An 18281-nucleotide genomic window follows, 5' to 3' on the forward strand; every position below is an offset into this window, starting at 1 on the left:
CTTTCAGAGCAAGAGGGGGCTCTCTAAGGCAGTGGACAGGGGACAGTGATCGATCAGACAGCGAGAACAGGTGTACCTGGTATAACGGTAAGCCAGGCAGAGTGATAGGCATAGCCAATAGAGTTCCCCGCAAGACAGGTGTACTCGCCCGCATCCTCATAGGACACGTTGGTCAGGAAGAGAACCTCCAGCTCCTTATCCGTAGTGTTAATGCCAGCCGTCTGAATAAGGGGAACAAAGGGAAAGGGAAGAGGGAGAGATAGAGAGACAGAGATATAAACCACAGCCCCCTGAGTGGGAAAAAAGGTGAAAATGGAGCCTGTCACCTGGAAAAAGCAGTTATCCCATCACCAGATAAACATCAGAGAAGCTTTCTGTTGACAAGCCTGCCACCTGGTTGTCATGGAAACCACTAGGAAGAAAATAAAGACCCTCCACCTTGATTTTAGCACCAACAAGACATGGAAAGAGACAAGTTTGAAATTCCTGAACCACTATTTGCTACACTGGAAAAGCTGCAGTACTGTACAGAACAGTATTACATATCGTTGCAGTCCCGCAAAAACCTTGTCTCTCCATCTCTTCTACATCTCAGTTTTCCATTTCTTTAGACATTATTCGAATTTGTCATTATTATAATTATAATAATTATTATTGGAATACAATCTCTTCACATTGACTTCCATTATAAGTTTCCTCCCCCTGTAAATTTGCCATTTTGGAGATACAAGGTCGCCTGCCAGCGTCGATATGTGATATTTTATAGAACAATCTGGACCATCTGGGGGTTCTTGTGGACCAGGTTGAGAACCACTTCGGTAGGAAACCTTATTTTTGTACGTTACCTATTGCAGTGCATCTCGGGACCATAAGAGCACACCACAGTGCTCTACACTATGTTTTCCGACTCCCTGAAAATAGTACACTCACTATATGGTGAGCAGGGCCTAGTTTGGGACATAGCCAGGATTTGCATCCGGAGTGGGGGGTGGTTGATTTGTCAGAGATTTAGGGGCCCGCTCTTTCCAGACGGTGTGTTTTCAGTGGCGCTTCAGTGACTGCGCTCTGTGTCTGTTTCTTATTTCAGTGGAGTTTAAAATACTCTGTGGTGAGGTGGCCATTAATGTCTTTTAGGCTTCTTCAAGCTCTCTATAGTTAACACTGCTCTCCATTCATCAGAGAAGGCTTCCAAGTTTGTGTGTGTGTATGTGTGTGTGTGCCTGTTCAGAAAAAGTGCAATGGTTCAGTTGTGGGTAGCAGTGTATGGGAAATCAATATGAATATGTGTGTGTGTGTGTGGTGCAGTTCTGGTTTCCATTATAGTTCAGACCTTGTGTTTCGCATCGATTGGAGAAGATGAGGAAGCGAAGAGTAAAATGAAATACCCAAACATACACATTCACACACACACACACACACACACACAGATGCCTTGGCATTGAGCCCATCCCTAAATGAGACAGCAGAGGAGCAAAAACAAAAAGCGAAAAAGTCCAAAGAAGCCACTGCCACCGACAGGAGAACATGACTGATAGCTGCGCTTTGTGGTGGGGCGGAGTCTGTCTGAGGTGTTTGGGGTGGGGTTTACCTGGTTGGCGCACTGTGAGCCAGAATGAGATTTCTGACTTGCCTAAAAAGTTGGAGCCTGTGCACCAGTACTGTCCTGTATCCTCCTCTGTCACATTAGACAGAGAGAGAGTAACAAGACATTCCTTAGTCGTACTGTTCAGACTCTGCAGAAACACACACACACACACACACACAGGCACGCATTACTCAGTGATTGGCAAGAAACTCATGAACACGTGGGAACACCAAGCTGGCCAATATGAAATATCGCAAAACCTGATTTTTTTGATGGTAAGTGATATGTTTGAGATAGCGTTGTAACGGTTCACAAAATTCAGAATCTGATACGATACAGTGGTGTTTCAATTCCATACAGCAAAACAAATCAGGACTGCCTGAAAGTGTGCTTCACATAATATAGCAATGTTTCCAGTTCATCAGCATGTATTAAATTACAATATTTAAAGCATCTGTGCTTTAGTGTCCTGATCTACTGCTCTAGCATCAAGCTAATACTCTAGTCACAATACAATACAGTACAGTATGATAGACTACAATATGTTTGATGGAATATCATTTGCTGTTGTGTAATGCTGTCAACTTGGCTCAGTAATTAGGTTCAGAATTTCCATATCTAAGGCTGTTTATAAAAATCAAGCCTCGCCAAAAGCTCAGTGTTCAAGACCATCTGTTCTAACATCAAGAGGCTCAAGATGGTCGTCTGAAAAGGTACATGGGCTTATTTTTTTAATTTTTTTATTTTTTATATTTTTGATTGACATGTTCATAAAATACCACAGGCAACTGATAACCCTTTTCCAGGACAGAGAACTGGTGAATGGCTATGTGAATGAAACTTCACTGCAGGTACCACTGTAGCAGCCGAGCAGCTAAACTAAACAGAATACGCCTTTCTAAACTAAATAAACTAGTAGCCTATATGCTTTATATACATATTACATCAATATGAGCTTACTATGCTGCGCATTCTCCTGTCTGACTTAAGCAGACCGTGAAGAGGAGCCGAGAACCAGAAACCTTTTCCCGTGGTTACTGTTAAAAGTAAACATTCAGAGTGGCTGCTTGCTAATATTTCTATATACACCGCTAGGCCGGTTATAGTTATAGTTATTATATGGTTCCAGGTAAAGTCCATTTTTCCTGCTTTCAACACATCACCTTCAAGAACTGACTGTTCACTTGCTGCCTAATATCTCCCACCCCTTGACAGATACCTGTAGAAGAAAATCATCAACGTTATTCACTTCACCTGTCACCTGGTGCTAATGTTATGGCTGATCGGTGTATGACAGATACCTAATTAAAGCTGAAATGGACGGTATGGTCAGTAATGAGATGCCCTTCTGTGCATTTCGTAGCCAGGTTATAAAATACAGCTAGATTAGAAGTAATGCTAGTATTAATAAATAATGTTTATAATAACTTGATAATGTTTATTTCCTATTAATATTCACATTTTCGAATGTATGTATTGTTACATACCTATCATTAGATTGTTTGCCTTTATGAGATGAAAAAACTGAGCTGGTAAGTAGGTACGGTTTATATACTGTACATCACTACATCCAATTAAGCTCGGCCAATTAGCTCATTATGACATCATTTATCACAACAACTATATCATATTGTTATTTTGCCCACCCCTAAGACATACACATATAATGACTTGCTATGTTCTCTCTCTCTCTCATACACACACACACACACACACATACACTTCAACATCACTTCACTGTCGCCGATGGTAACCAGTTCAGAAATGAGGCAGAACAGTCACTGCCATCTGAGCTGAGTTTGATCTTCACATTGATATGAACCTCAAACCAAACCATGAGTCTCTCTCTCTCTCTCTCTCTCTCTCTCACACACACACACACACACACATTTCTAAGTGCTGATGAGTTTAAACACAATCCCACTTTCCCTCTCATTCCTCCCAACACATCTCCCCCTCTTTTATTTCACTTCAATTACACATCTGCTTTGTTCTCTTTCTCTCTCTCTCTCTCTCTCTCTCTGTTTCCCTCTTCTCCCCAGACTCTGTGCCACACATGATCTGTCGCTGTGTGCTGTGGGCCGGGAGGGGGGTGGGGGTTGGAGGTTGCGCAGATGAGTGCAGTGGGGAAGGGTGCGCGGCTCCCGCTAAAATACTGTTTCAATTATATGGAGTCGAAAATAGAGCGGCGGTCTGGCTAGCCGACTCTCTCTCCCCTCCTCTGCACTGCTGACTCGGCCCTTCCCTCGCTTCCCCCGCTCATTTTTTCCATGGCTTTTTCGGGCGCCTTCGCTCACTCGCTCCCTCTCTCCCACTTTCCTCCTCCTCTCCTTGCGGAGAGAGAGCGGCTGTCTCCCCGCGCGACGCCAGAGCGGCGGTTAGCTTAGCCCAAACCAGATGTGTGTGTGTGTGTACCTCCTCGCCCCCTCTCCCTCATTTGTCCTCAAAAAGAAAAAAGGGCGAGAGAGAGAGACACTGCTGGCACTGTTGAAGTAGCACTGCTTAAATGGGTGAGTTTAGATGGAAGCTATTGGTTGGTTGACTGGCATAGTGGAGAACACGCTGCCACACATACATCCAAAGGTTCAAATCCCTGCCCAGACAGGAAAATGCCACAGCTACATCAATAAGAGTGCTTGGTATTGATTCCTAACTCTACATTTACCTTTCACTGTACAATGGAGCTGGACGGCTTAGCATCGGCTAAATGCGTAAATGTCAATCGTAATCTGTCTTAGAAGGGGGACCGACTTTGCTGCCCACCATACCTGTACCCACATGAGATCCGCTTACATCACATTTCTTTCAGCAATCCTGTAACACTGCACTTTAGTGTTAATACACACCAACAAACTTATTAGGATGAAAAGGCTAGATGGTCGCATGCTTAGGTTAACAATGCTAACAATTTTACGCATCACTTTTCGACTATTATGTCCATTTCTGGTCCTGGAGGGCTGGGGTCTGGCACAGTGTGGTGATTTCCAAGCTCAAACACACCTACAAGGTCATGTATGGTCAGCAGGGTGGGTGCTGGCGTACCTTGAGAACAGTGACGTAAGGAGCACCGTTGGAGCTGTAGCGGCTGCCGTTCACCTCAAAGTGCTTGAGCCACTGGATGTGTGGCTGGGCGTCACTGTAGACTTTACAGTAGAACTCCACGTCACTGCCCACCACCACTGTCTGATTGGCCGGCAGACCCGCCTGCAGGATGGGCCGGTGAGGGGAGCGCTCTGATTGGGCGAGACAGAAGAGGTTAGATGGTGAACAAATGCGCAGAAGGAAATGACAGATGGGAGAGTGATATGCTTTTGAGATGGAAGAGTGTGTGAGTGAGTGTGTATTTACCTAATACGTCGAGCTGGTAAGTGTGTGTGATGGTCCCATACTTGTTCTGCACCACGCAAGTGTAGTTCCCTCTGTCTGACGGAACGGCACTCTCCATTACCAGACTCCACTGCAGATGCCTCAGCTAGAGGTACGGAGAAAGAGACAGAGAGAGAGAGAGAGACTTATTCATCAAATAGATAATGTATTATACTGCAATGGTCCAACTGTGGATCCAACTTTACATCAATTTCATAGTACCCTGTTATAAAAGGGGTTCTTCCAGGGTCTGGAAAGGCACTGGTTCTGAAAAGGATGATGGCAACTCACATAAAAAATGGTTCTTTATATCGCCACTATCATGAGAACCCTTTTTGTTTGGAGTGCAATTACCAAATACTTTACAGTAGATATTGAATATTCTACAGATATTACAAGAACAACACTTTAAATGGTTCATTAGTACTTATCACAGTTTCTACAACAGTAATACTGATAGGATATAAAATATGCAAATAAGCCCTCTAAGCATTAAGGAGTGTGTCTGTGGGGGTTTTGATGAATCAAGGTGTTCATGTAATAAAACATAGGTAAATTACTGTACATTATTGATGTAATACACTGTATATGGCATCTGCAATATGCAGAAATGTATTAGCAATATAATGGCAGTACTGGTGCTGTTCATATGGTTCAGCCCTGGTGTTTACTGAGTGATTTGTCCTGAGATTAACAGCTGAACTGTAAACCTTTAAGGGCTTAAACACACAGTAGTTGTTAAATTCACTACGTTAGTAAGGTATTATGTATATAAAGCACTGCTGCAGACAGAACACACACACATTCCTCCACACACACACTTACACACGTCTCAATGCCATGTCAACAGTACCACTCACATGGAACACTTAACATCACCAGACTTGGAAAATGTGCCGACGGGTCACAAAGTACGCCTCTTTAGTGTTTACACGAACCCTTCACCTCTTGACTCACTCACACACACACACACACACCCCTACTTACACACTCACAAAGGGCCTACCACTCATTCATGCTGTTCTGCCAGAGACTGTACTTATAGAAACCCCTCTTCTCTCTCTCTCTCACTCTCTCTCTCTTTCTCTATGTCTCTCTGTCTCTTGTTCTCTCGCTCGGCACTTTGGAGGTCGGAGTGGAAAAAAATGTAACTGTGTAAATATTATGGGCTGTGTTTTTGCACAGTCGCATGGTAACACTGACCGGCCTTACACACATACATACACACATATGCCCCAGAAAGTTGGCAAGTGTGTCCGGTGTGCCCCCCGCACCCCTCCTCTCGTTCCATTGCTCCTCTTCTCCTCCTCTCCTCTCTTCCCTCTCTCTCTGTCTCTCTCGCCTGTGCCCTCAGAGTCAACGACTCTTAAGAGCCTGCTGACGGACACGCTGCATCAGAGTGCGTAAGTGAGAGAGAGAAAGCGAGAGGGGTTAAGTGTGTGTTGGGGGAGGGGGGGGTGGTAGGGGTGGAAAGCCGTAGGTTGGTATCATGTGAGTCTGCAAGACATTCATCTGAGTGCCTCAGTGCAAAAAAAACAAAAAGCGCTGAAGAATTCTCAGCTGTTCCTGAAACGGTAAATCAATCCAAATACTATCTACTGAGAGAGGAGGGGTATAGCAGAGCATGAGAGAGAAGGACCAAAAATGAGAGAGCAAAGAGAGAGAGAGAGAGAGAGAGAGGGAGAGAGAGAGAGAGAGAGAGAGAGAGAGAGAGAGAGAGAGAGAGAGAGAGAGAGAGAGACAGAGACAGAGAGACAGAGAGAGAGCGATGGGCAAAATGAGAGCTAAGTTAAAGCAAGAGAGAAGGACCAAAAATGAGAAAGCAAAGTGAGAGAGAGAGAGAGAGAGAGAGAGAGAGAGAGCTCAGTTTGCTTGCCCCATTCTAACGTCTCTCAGCTGTAGATTGAAGAGCTCAGGGAGGAAGTTGCAGTAGAGTTCAGAGAGAGACAGCGCAGACACACACAGGGGCACAGACACACAGATGGGGACAGTACGAGAGAGAGAGAGAGGAGAGAGAGGGACATGTAGAGAGTGACAGCAGGTGAAATGAACAGAAGGGGGAAACAAAGGGCAGGCAGAGAGCTGAGATTTCTCTAATGCGGGTGAGTGCAGGATTTATGGGGGTGTCGGGATGGCGCGGGCTCATTCAGACGGCACAGTGCTGCTTAATTTGACCCGCAGAGACAGGAAGCAGAAACTACTGACCCCTGGGCCGGTCATTAAAACAACAAAACTCTTTGGCTCTCCCTCTGTTTCTCTCTCTCTGCTTTTCGAAGTGGCGCAGAAAGCATGGCTCTAATTGGAGACGTTGAAGTTCCAGCATCAAACAAATCCATCAATCATTTACAGCCTGCCTATAATTACATACGCACAGATGCACACACACATATAGACACACAGATTGATCAGACTGAGTCCTGAAGGCCCAACTAAAGCCCTGCATGCAGAACTAAACACTGATACCACAGTGCTCTGCCTTCCTTTACACAACAGAAACCTAAGAAGTTCAGCATGGACATGTACCAGCAGAGAGCAAAGAACCTGCCCTTCCACATTCACTGTTCACACACACACACACACACACACAAGGAGGGTGCACACAACATGCCGACCCATTTAATAACGAGTAAACTGTCGCAACAAGACTTCGTATCTCCGAAATGGTAACGTTATAGGAAAAGGAAAAAAACTTATATGAGAAATTCTATGTATTTTCCCAGCTTGCTGAGTTTTATAGTGCAAAATAAAATAGTGGTAAATTAAAAAAACTAAAATTTGTTGCCGATTTTTGCAGAAAACGATCATAAGGTATCAGGCAACGATGTATAACCATTCTGTGTAATAACTTTATGTAAGATACTTTTTAGAGCCTTTAAAGCAGGGGTGCACAACTCCATACCGGAGGGCCGGTCTCCAGCAAAGTTTCACAGTAGCCCCACTTAAGCACACCCACTTTGCCATGTAATTAACTGATGAGTTGAATCAGGTGTGCTTGAGTAAAGCAACAACCAAACATTGCTGGAGACTGGCCACCCAGGACTAGAGTTGTGCACCCCTGCTTTAAAGGCTTTGGATGCTGGTTCATATCATCTTACGTCTTAATAGTTTAACTAGACTGGAATTGTGGAATACTGTGGAAATGTTCTTAATTTTATGCTAAAGTAACAAACTTTGACACCATTTCTCCAGAAATATATAAACACACTATTTCAGCCAGCTGGAATTTTCACAACTGGTGTAAAACAATGAATGAATGAATGAATGAATGAATTGGTTAATTTAGTTGACCGCTGGTCAGCAGAAGATCAACTGATCTCCGAAAAATGAAGTTAAAGATTAAACATTTTTATCAACATTTTCAGCAAAACTGATGTACTATTATTATTATTTCTATTTTGTTCAGTTTTAGAGTAAAAAAGGGAAAGGAGCACCATGCAAAAGTTTGGACACCCTATGAAATTTGAGCTCCCAGACAATTCCTTCCACATTTTCCGACCCTGATTAGCTTGTTAGGGTTATGGCTTGTTCACAGTCATCATTAGGAAAGGTTAGGTGATGCAAATTTTGGAAGCTCCTCAAAACCTTGTCCCAACAATCAGCAACCATGGGCATCTCTAAGCAGCTGTCTAGCACCCTGAAAAAACTGATGCCCACAAAGCAGGAGCTGAAGGTTTTGCCATGGCCTTCACACTCCAACCTAAAGTGCATGCAAGACAGCCCAAAAATCTGGAGTTACTTTTCCGGTGATCGGTTCATTCTTTTACTTGCTTAGCTATTCACAGTAAGTGAAATTTCTACCGGGGGTGTCCAAACTTTTGCATGCCATGTTATTATACTTTAATACAACAATGACACTGTGTTATTTTTGTTTAAAGTAATTATTCTATATATATATATAATACACATAATATAATCGAGTCAATCTCATTAGATACAATTATGCAAATACATGCACGCTGAAAGCCTGCAGTATGAAAGTAAGAGTAGCCCCCCATTGAGAGCCCCTGTTTAAGAAACCAAGACGCTGATGTAGATGGCTTAATACAGTCCTACGGATGCACTTGTTGATTGAGCTGTTTAACGTGTCATCAGACATCCACACACACACACACACACACACACACACACACCAACCCAACTCACAGGCTTGCACAAAAGCCTCTGTGTGTGTTTGTGTGTGCGTGGCGTGACTAACCTGTAACGCTGTAGATTAGCATTCGAACAATAACACCCTGGTAGCCATATGTGACCATGACGATAGCCACGCCTCCCCGTCAATCAACTGCTCTCAATCGCCACGGCAACTCCCACACAGACCCGCCCCATTCTGATGACTCAATAGAGGAATGAACTCTGACCCCGCGGCCCTGCCAGTCGGTGTGGAGCGCCGTGCATGTGTGTGTGTGTGTGTGTTTGTCCATACAGGAGAAAGCTGTGGGAAAGTCAACTGTTTCAACAGAGGACTAGACAGTTTTCAACAATACGACTACAGGCAGCGGCTAATTTTCTTACATCTAGAGCTCATTAGGCATTCGAAGAGCATTTGCACACTATTTATCAAGATCTGATCACCAGGCCTGAAAACAAAAGCCCTATTACCTCAGTCCTGTCCACGGCTCCCTGTAGCCAAACAAAAGTACATAGGAGAGCTGAAGGAACTGAAAACCTGGTCACCCACTTATTTAAATAGTAGAACTACCACTTCCTGCTTAACAGTCTAAACCAGTGGTTGACTGGTCCTGATCCTGGACATTTTAGTGGTCTCCTGCTCTAACACCTACCTTCAACTCAGGAAAAGCTTGTTATTTAGCTGATTAGCTGGTAAATCAGGTGTGTTGGGATTAGGGTAATCACTAAAATGTGCTGAGCAGGGGGTCCTCCAGGACTAAACCAGTGCTTGATCTGTTCTTCTAGGTTTGCCAAATGAAAGCCCCGCTCTGAGTAATAAAGACGCCCCCCCCCCCCCCCCCCCCAAAGCGGATGAGCAAATCGTCCTCACAGTGTCAAGATCTTCGCATTCTTTCCTCACAAAGAGAATAAAACACAGTACACACACACAGAATCAGAGCATATTTACATATGCATAGCTTCTGAAGGTTATGACTTTAAGCCTGTTGCTTTAATAGAGATTGAAGGAACTCATTGTGAAGCTGTCAGACACAGTCTAGAGCCCTGACCCTGACCCTGTTTGTGTGTGAGTGAGTGTGTGTGTATGAATGTGGGTATGGGCGAGGGTTTGGTTGGGGGGAGGGTCTGACAACAATAAAGCTGTCAATGCCATCTTCAACTCTGACCCTACAGATGAACTTATCACCACACAGCTGGGCATCAGAAATGTGTGGCTGCAAATGAGAGTAGATGGAAAAACGCACATCACAACTTCATTCAAACCTAAGCCCCAATTCACAGTGTTTGGAAATTTGGAAATCCACTATGGTGGTATTTTAGCCGCCCGTCTCCACTGGTCTTTATTAAAAGCTAGTTTCAGTCAAATGCTGTTTGCTTTATTAAGTCTGGAGTTAAGTCTGAAGCTAGTGCTAATAAAACCCATCAGGAACATTAGAACGTCTACTGCACAGATGTGAGTCTCTATATGAGTTAGGACTGCTTTGCTCGTAACATTCCTCCTCTCTCTGTTAAAGTCTGTTTGTGTGTGTGTGTGTGTGCTTGTTTTCATACGCTTTCAGGACAAAAAATGTGCCACTCCAGTAGAAACAACTTACATTGTGAGGACCAACAAACTGGTCCTGATCTAGTGAAGGGCTTCATCACAAAGGCTTGACGTCTCATTTAGAAAGGGTACTGAAAGGGTACAACTTTTGCCTTTTGGTTGCTGAGGTTAAAGTTAGAGCAGGCCTGGGTTTAAGATTAGGCTTAAGGTTAGGCTCAGGCAATTCTTGTTTTACATAGGAGAACTAACCATCTTCTGAACAATCTTCAATGTTGCACTAAAACCCATACATACATGGCGGCACAGTGGCAGTGTGTGTGCAGGGTGGCAGGGGCCTGGACTTGTGGGTTTGATCCTTGCTCCAGTCTGCTCTGGTCTGTGAGAAGTTTGGTCAGTTCTCCCCATGTCCACATGGCTTTCCTCTGGTTCCTACAGCTTTCTCTCACCTCCCAAAAGCATGCCAATAAATAAATGGGCTATGCTGTATTGCACCTAGGTCCGTGTGTGTGTAACCCTGTGATGTACTGGCACCTTGTCTAGGGTGTTTTTCTGCCCTGTGCATAGAATTCTCACATATACACCAAGTATCTGTGTAAGGTGTGTTTCTCTATGCTCCAGAGGGGTCAGTGTATTTTTCCTAAACTGGTACATGATAATAGTCTGATCAGAAGGTAATACTGCCTTCACTTCTGGCAGCACATGGCAGACAAGGACACACACACGCCCACACACACACACCTACTTGTAAAAACATAAATAACAGCAGGAACACACAGAGCACTGATCACTGATAGAACTACTACCATCCTGTCAGACAGACAGCAACAGGTGCATGCTTCCAAGAGAGGAGAGAGAGAGAGAGGCAGAGAGAGAGGCGAGGACGGTGTAAACTGTTAAAAACTAGATTCGATAATGAAATGTAGCCTCAGGATCCCCACCTCCCACCACCTTATGCATACACTTATACCTCACCCACTCACTGTGACTATACATTCACATATATACAGATAGGTACACATACACTAGGTATACATACACACGCATGTGCACACACACACACACACACACACACACACAAGGCAGAGGGACGCACCTTAATGCCGCCCATCCTCTGTTCACCCTTAAACTCTTTGCCGTTCTTCAGCCATTGGATGGTGGGGGTGGGGTTTCCAGCAGCAGCGCAGCGGAACTTCACCGTGTTGGCCGCGGGAACAGCCAGCAGCTTCTTCTCCATCCGCTCAGGACGCGTCCAGTAGGGAGCTTCTGATTGGAGGAAGAGATATATGTTAACCCTTTGAACACTAGGTTTATTATGCACTTATTAATATTAAGATCTATAAGTTTTCACATGACTGTACGTTATGTAGTTACGAGGGTGAGAACTCACAGTGTGGGCCACATAAAGACACGCAGGGTTTAAGGGGTTGAAACGCATATTACTACAGCATAAGCCTCCTTTTCTAACAACACTGCCTTCTGTGCCTTTTAGAAAGTAAAAGAACTCTTCTGTATTCTGTGTTAGTAGACCATATCAAATAGTTCAGAAATACAGATATAATCTAGGGCGCATGTTTGCTTTGCCGCTCAAGAATTATGTGTGTGTGTAAATATTTGTCAGGGTCTATAGCCATTTTGTACAGTGAGGGTAAGGGGTGTTCCCCTTCTGTGAGTGCGAGTGTGAGTGTGTGTGGAGTCTCTGTGTGGGTGAATGTTTATGGAAAATGTCTCTTGTACACTGTGGCAGCGTCAGACTGGCTGCCTAATTCCCAGACTGAATAAAGATTTGTTTGAAAGGGAAAACACACACATGCTCACACACACACGCTGACAGTGTGAATCTACGCTTGAGAGCCAAGACTCGAAAAGATCTTTGTTCAGAAATATGAACACACTCTGTAGTTCTCTTTCTCAACCATTAAACATCAATTTCTGATTTTGTCGGAACTCCTTTTTTACCTCTTAGATCAGAACCTACACTGAGATGCCTGATGAACCCATTCCCACTTCAAACCAACGTCAAAGCTTCTACACATCAAGCCGAATCTTCTCTCGTGTAAGTTCTGGCTCGGAATCGATAAGTTCATAGGAAGAAAAGCACGTTCATAAGTACTTAAGCGCAGTCAGTCAGAAACACCCCTAGTCAAAGCTGGTGAAGTAGTAGAACGCAACGAGACTTCAGGAGAATATGGGGTGGTTGATACTGGAGAGCAGCTCATGACCACCAGACTCTGCAAGTTATGGGAATACGAGTTTCTACAAGAACCAGGTCTTGTGAACTCGGCCTTTCCTGTGCTAGTGTCCACAGAAGGGAAGCTCAGACTCCCTGTTTCGCACGCGATGAAGCACAAGCCGAAGAAAGCAAACACGGATCTGCGCAAATCTTCACCATATGCTCGCTTAAAAACAAACTGGACTACTTCAGCTATCAAACTGGAGCTAAACACACGTCAAGAAGGGAAAACTGTGGCCCTTCATAAAAAGAAATCAGCGTGCTTCATTCTGAGGCAGTATAACAGGGTTGTAAAGTCGCATCTGAGCATCAGTAGCATACTTACTATTCACACAACAAAATTCACACAACAAAAAGAATAACAGAATAACAGCGAACAGCAAATACTATCAATAGCTTAAAATACTGTGTATATACTATACTATTAATAAATGTCATGCAGCTTAAATGTAAAAGACTTGCTTTTCAACCATTCTAAAATGCTGGCCAATTGTGTTTGTTTGCTAGATCAATTAAAAAAATGAACAAATAAACAAACAAATCAAATTAAGAAAATACAGAATATACAAAATTGTTTAATGACAGTTACCATATACTGAGCCTGCAGTGTCCCTAGTTCTGTTTCTATACCTATTGTATATATTAGAGATGAAAAATTCAAGCCCAGAAAGTAAAAAAACGCCCCTGGATTTTGTTCCAAATGCACACCGAACTTCACATATCAAAGGCCGATGACGTTTGCCCATCGGAACTAAATATCAGGATGCAGATCCTGTTTAGTAAAAAGGTCTTTAAGTATCATGATATATTTTTGTCCTTTTGCCCACCCCTATCTATGTCTAATCCTGAGCCTGCTGTGTCCTCTCTAAAACCACTGCAGCTGTCAGCAGCTGCTTTGCCCCGCACTTAATCACAGCCCTCTGAGTGGTGTGCAGAACGAGTGAATGGACACAATCTAAAGTGGAAATTCTAGAGTGGACTTCAGGGTGACCGGGCCAAGTAAGCAAACAGGCCTTCAGCTCTCTTCAATTCATTCACTATATAGATCAGATTAAGCCTGCAGATACAATTTCTCTCTCCCTCTCAAACACACACAGTTAAAGAGCGAAACTTGGATCTAAGTCAAAGCCACCGGGTTCGCTAAACCAATCTGCAATGATCTAAAAGCAAGATTTCCAAAATTTGCACCACAGGCCTGGATTTAAAGCCATGGTAAATTCTGTTGAATCCTCTCGGCTCTCCCTCTCTGCCTGCTATAAAGCTGGTATCAGCGATCAGAGTGTGAAGGGTGATCAGCAAGCTGGAATTTCCTCTGGCATAATGGGTGCAGAGGTCCAGCACACACACGCACACACACATATATCCTGGCACGCAAGCACATACAAACAAACAAACACATGCAGTACTGGTACATTACACTTCTGTGAAAGTCTCAGTTGATTTGCTGCCGCTCAGTGGAGCGTGTTCAGCGGGAGGACAAGAATGGCTCAGCCCCGTTTGTGTGTGTGTGTATGTGTGTGTGTGTGCGGTGCCGGTGCCCTCTCCGGCACTCTTGTAGAACTCACTAAGGACAATCAGAGCTTTGAGTGGACGAGCTCAACTCTGCCAAAATAAGCACAGCACAACTATCCAAAGCTGCCTTAAACACCCATGAACAGAGTGTTAACTGTGTCAAAGTCGAGGGTCCACAGGAGGGCACAAGCACACTGATTCATTGATCTGAAGGTGGCAACACGTTTTGGCATGCAGCAGTTGATTCTACACTGTGTAAACTGAATCACTGTGCCATCGGCACACTGTTAAAAATGATTCGGCATGAAAAATTAAAAGCAAAATATATTGGCTGCCTTAAATTTAGACATGCAAGCTCATGAGCAGTGGAAAAAAGAGGACAGTTCAGCAACCAAACCCCTAGAATCTGTTTGCACTGTTCCCAGAGGAAACATTTCATGAGAAAAAGCTAAACTGGCTTATTCTGAGATTAAAATCCAGGGCTAATGGCTATGGGAACATTAAGTAATATGGCGTTGGTGAAATAGAGGTTAACCTAGTTCCTGGGACGCGAATCCTGGGTCATGCTGCTTGCCATCAGCAGCCGGAGTCAGAGAGAGCACAACTGGCCTTGCTCTTTCAGGGTTGGGTGTGATGGCACTTCCTCCTCACATCCTTCCGAGTGTGATGCTCGGCAGCACAGCTGTTTTCACAAGCTGTATCATGATTCGATAAAACATCGTCATATTGCCTGACCCTAGTTGTCCTTCTCTTCTTTTCTTCTCAACACAGAACAGAGCTTCCCGAGCGCACAGACACCATGATGTGTGAGGCAGTGATGTCATCAGACTTCTCACATGTTCTAAACTCACAGAAAAGCTGAACTTTCACATGATGTGTTCCTCTCTCTCCCTCTGTCTCACTCAGTCTCTCTCTCTCTCTCATTAGAGGTGGATTACTGGTCATTAAACTCTAAAGGGGTTTTAAGTTTTCTCCTAATCCCCTCTCTTTGCTCCCCCACCCAGCAGCCGCAGGCCACTCACACCACACACATATGATGCTTAACTGTGTGAAGGCAAATGGATTTCTCAGTCCAGCATCAGGCCTCGAAAACTTTCAAAGTAAGTTGATGTAATGAGGTTCAACTCGAGCCATTTTGGACTGCTGTTTCTGTCGGTCCATTTATCATGAAACGTGCACACAATATAAAGGGCAGCTGGCGATGATGAAGTCATATGCTGCCATTGCTGACACAGATGTGCAAATGCACACACATACACACACAACTTGTGTAGTCCCTGTAGAGAAGTACTGCCATTAGAATAGGACTCGATGAACACGGTATAAAGCCACCCGGCATTGACCTATGGAGCAGTGGAACTGTGTTCACTGGGTTGATGGTGCTCCATCCAATCATTCAATATCTTTGGGATGGGTTTGGGATTTGGGATCATCACAGCAATGCTCCAAAATCTAGTAGAGGTTTCGGAGGAAGCAATGAATGAGCAGGTGTCCCATTACTTTCGTCCATATAGCGTATAATCGGCCTTAATGAGTGTGAATTTTCCTTTTGTATGAAGCGGCTATAAAAGGTGGCACGACAGGTTTGATTTCATTTGCCTTATATGACACTGCACATCCTGTGGTGCATGTGCTCATTGTTGCAATGACGGACCACAAAAAAAACCCCAATATTCTCATAACTTTGACCTTATACGCCAGAAGAAAGCTGCAGCTTTGTCCAGAACGTATACCAGGAAACGAGCTGGCACTTACACACATGCAGCAGTGCTGCATGTAAACTTTTCAGCTTGTCAGTTTTCAAATTTCACTTGAAACAAACTGCAGAGCCAAGCAGACCCAGTTATATTCACATTAGAGCTTTCTCTCGGCTTCCTGTACCCCCTATCCCCTCTGTCCATAGAGCCACAGGAGCTGTCAGCAAAACACCAATGATCTCTCTCTCTTTCTCTCTCTGCCTCTGCCCTGCTGCACACACACACACAAACCCAGAGTTGCTTGCGAGGGTCTGTTTTTCAGGGTACCAGGGGAGAGCAGATGATGAAATGAAACGCAAGCTGAAATCATGAATGACAGGCCCAGAATGAGCTTATTAAAATACAGACAAATGGAACCAAGCATCTAATTCCAGAGGAGGAATTTAAAACGAAAGGATGAAATGAGGGAACACACCATTTCCATTACCTGCATCATCTGGCTCTTCGTCATAGTCTTCATCGTCGCCAGACGAGAGGGAATCTGAGAGAGTGTGAGAGACCGAGGGAGAAAACGAGAGAGAGAGAGAGAGAGAGAGAGAGGGAGAGAGAGAGAGAGAGATTATATTACCTCATGGCACAGTAGTAGCTTTTCTCACACGACAATGAATCTATTCAGAATCCGCTGAGTTGGGAAAGTGCACTGATAAGAAATCAAAAATAATTATTGCATACACAAACATACACACAAGCATTCACAATGTCCCCCTAACCACCCCCTCCCTCCTCCAAATAGCCACACACACACACACACACACACACACACACACATAGTGGTTAATGGCTGGCAGATGTTAGTAGGCACTCGGTAAGCAAAATGTCCATGAGATTTCTGACAACAGCTGTATTATTACACAACCACACACACACACATATACGCACCGAAACACACACACACACACACACTGACAGGCTCGCTCCCGTATGGTAGTTCTAAATGCACTCATTCAGAGGGAGGAAAAAATAACATGACCCTGAAAAAGAGGGAGATTATTCACACCGTTCCTCAACAGTCATTCACACAGGTAGTGGCTCAACACACACACGTTTCGCAGCTAATCGGCCAACTCTAATCCTAACCAGGCCTGTGGCTCTCACTGTAAGCTCCCTGTTCTCCTCTGAGGCGGGGGTTTGAGGAGCAACACCAGGTTAAAGCTAATCAGAGCTCTTCTTCCACAGCTTTAAACTGAACTGGGGAGCAGATTCAGTGTTATGTGTGTGTGAGAGAGAGAGAGTGTGTGTTTAGCACAATGTGTTTAGTACATTTCTGTGTTTACACTGTGTTTTATCAAAGAGCCTGGCATTCAGGGTGTGTGAGTGTGTGTGTGTGTGTGTGTGTGTAACTGTTGATGAGATGTTTTACACTGCTCGGCCTCCTTTTGAAGTACTCCGAGTGTGTATTTGTGCTGCTGGCGTCTTTGTTCTGTGCCGTTTGAGTGTTCTGCTGAATGTTTGACTGTGTGTGCGTGTGTGTGTGTTGCTGGCTGTCAAGGCATGTGTTTAAGTGGCTAAAACAGGATATTGCTGTCTTTGTGGACGTTTTATCGATGTATGGTAATTGGTGCAGAATTTGTAGCTGATCTCTTGCTCTCTCTCTCTCCCTCTACTGACGAAGGGCTGCAGAGAGGGCCGATTGGAGCTGGACTAATGCCAAACACATGTGCGAAAGCAAGAAAAACTCTCTTTTTCTCTCTCTCTCCCTCTCGCGCGCTCTCTCGCGCCCCGTTTCTCCCTCGTTCTCTCCATCTGGTTTGAATGATGAGGTGATTCCAGACAATTGCTTTCTAATTAGTTGTCAATGAGCGACTCAGCTGGTGTCCCTCAGTTTCTGAGTTTACAGGACCTCAGTCTAAACCCAGGCTACCGTTCACACACACACGTGCGTGTGAGTACACACCCATACAGATCTGAGCATTCCATAATTGGAGTGAGAGTGAGTTTATTTTCTCTGAGTTAATTATATTTTGTCCTCAGAGTATAAACGTGTTTCACCCCCTCCGTTTATGTATGTGTGTGTGTGCATGTGTGTGGGAGGTGGGTGTGCCGCGTGCGTGTTTGGGGGTCTAATTTGGACAGATAACCGAGCTGTAATATTTGCTCTCCTTAGAACAGGAAAAGGATGCAAAATGCTGATTGCTGAAAAAATATGAAAAAATGACGACA

At 44.3% G+C, this 18281-nt stretch overlaps 1 protein-coding gene across 6 annotated transcripts in view; it reads right to left on the reverse strand.

Annotated features, from left to right (window-relative positions):
* fgfr3 (fibroblast growth factor receptor 3) overlaps window positions 1–18281 on the reverse strand; it is a 51171-nt gene that overhangs the window by 14521 nt on the left and 18369 nt on the right. For 2 of the 6 annotated variants that reach the window (XM_072677808.1, XM_072677805.1), the window contains exons 4-8: window positions 16537–16602; window positions 11716–11885; window positions 4934–5057; window positions 4628–4818; window positions 77–221 (exon numbers count right to left, since the gene is read on the reverse strand). In XM_072677808.1, the coding sequence (XP_072533909.1) occupies window positions 77–221; window positions 4628–4818; window positions 4934–5057; window positions 11716–11885; window positions 16537–16602 (696 nt within the window). Of the gene's footprint in view, window positions 1–76; window positions 222–1588; window positions 1734–4627; window positions 4819–4933; window positions 5058–11715; window positions 11886–16536; window positions 16603–18281 lie in introns of all 6 variants that reach the window. The other 4 variants (XM_072677811.1, XM_072677810.1, XM_072677809.1 and 1 more) reach the window with 4 other exon arrangements.

This window comes from Salminus brasiliensis, chromosome 4 (assembly GCF_030463535.1).
Source record: "Salminus brasiliensis chromosome 4, fSalBra1.hap2, whole genome shotgun sequence".
Taxonomy (NCBI): Eukaryota; Metazoa; Chordata; class Actinopteri; order Characiformes; family Bryconidae; genus Salminus; species Salminus brasiliensis.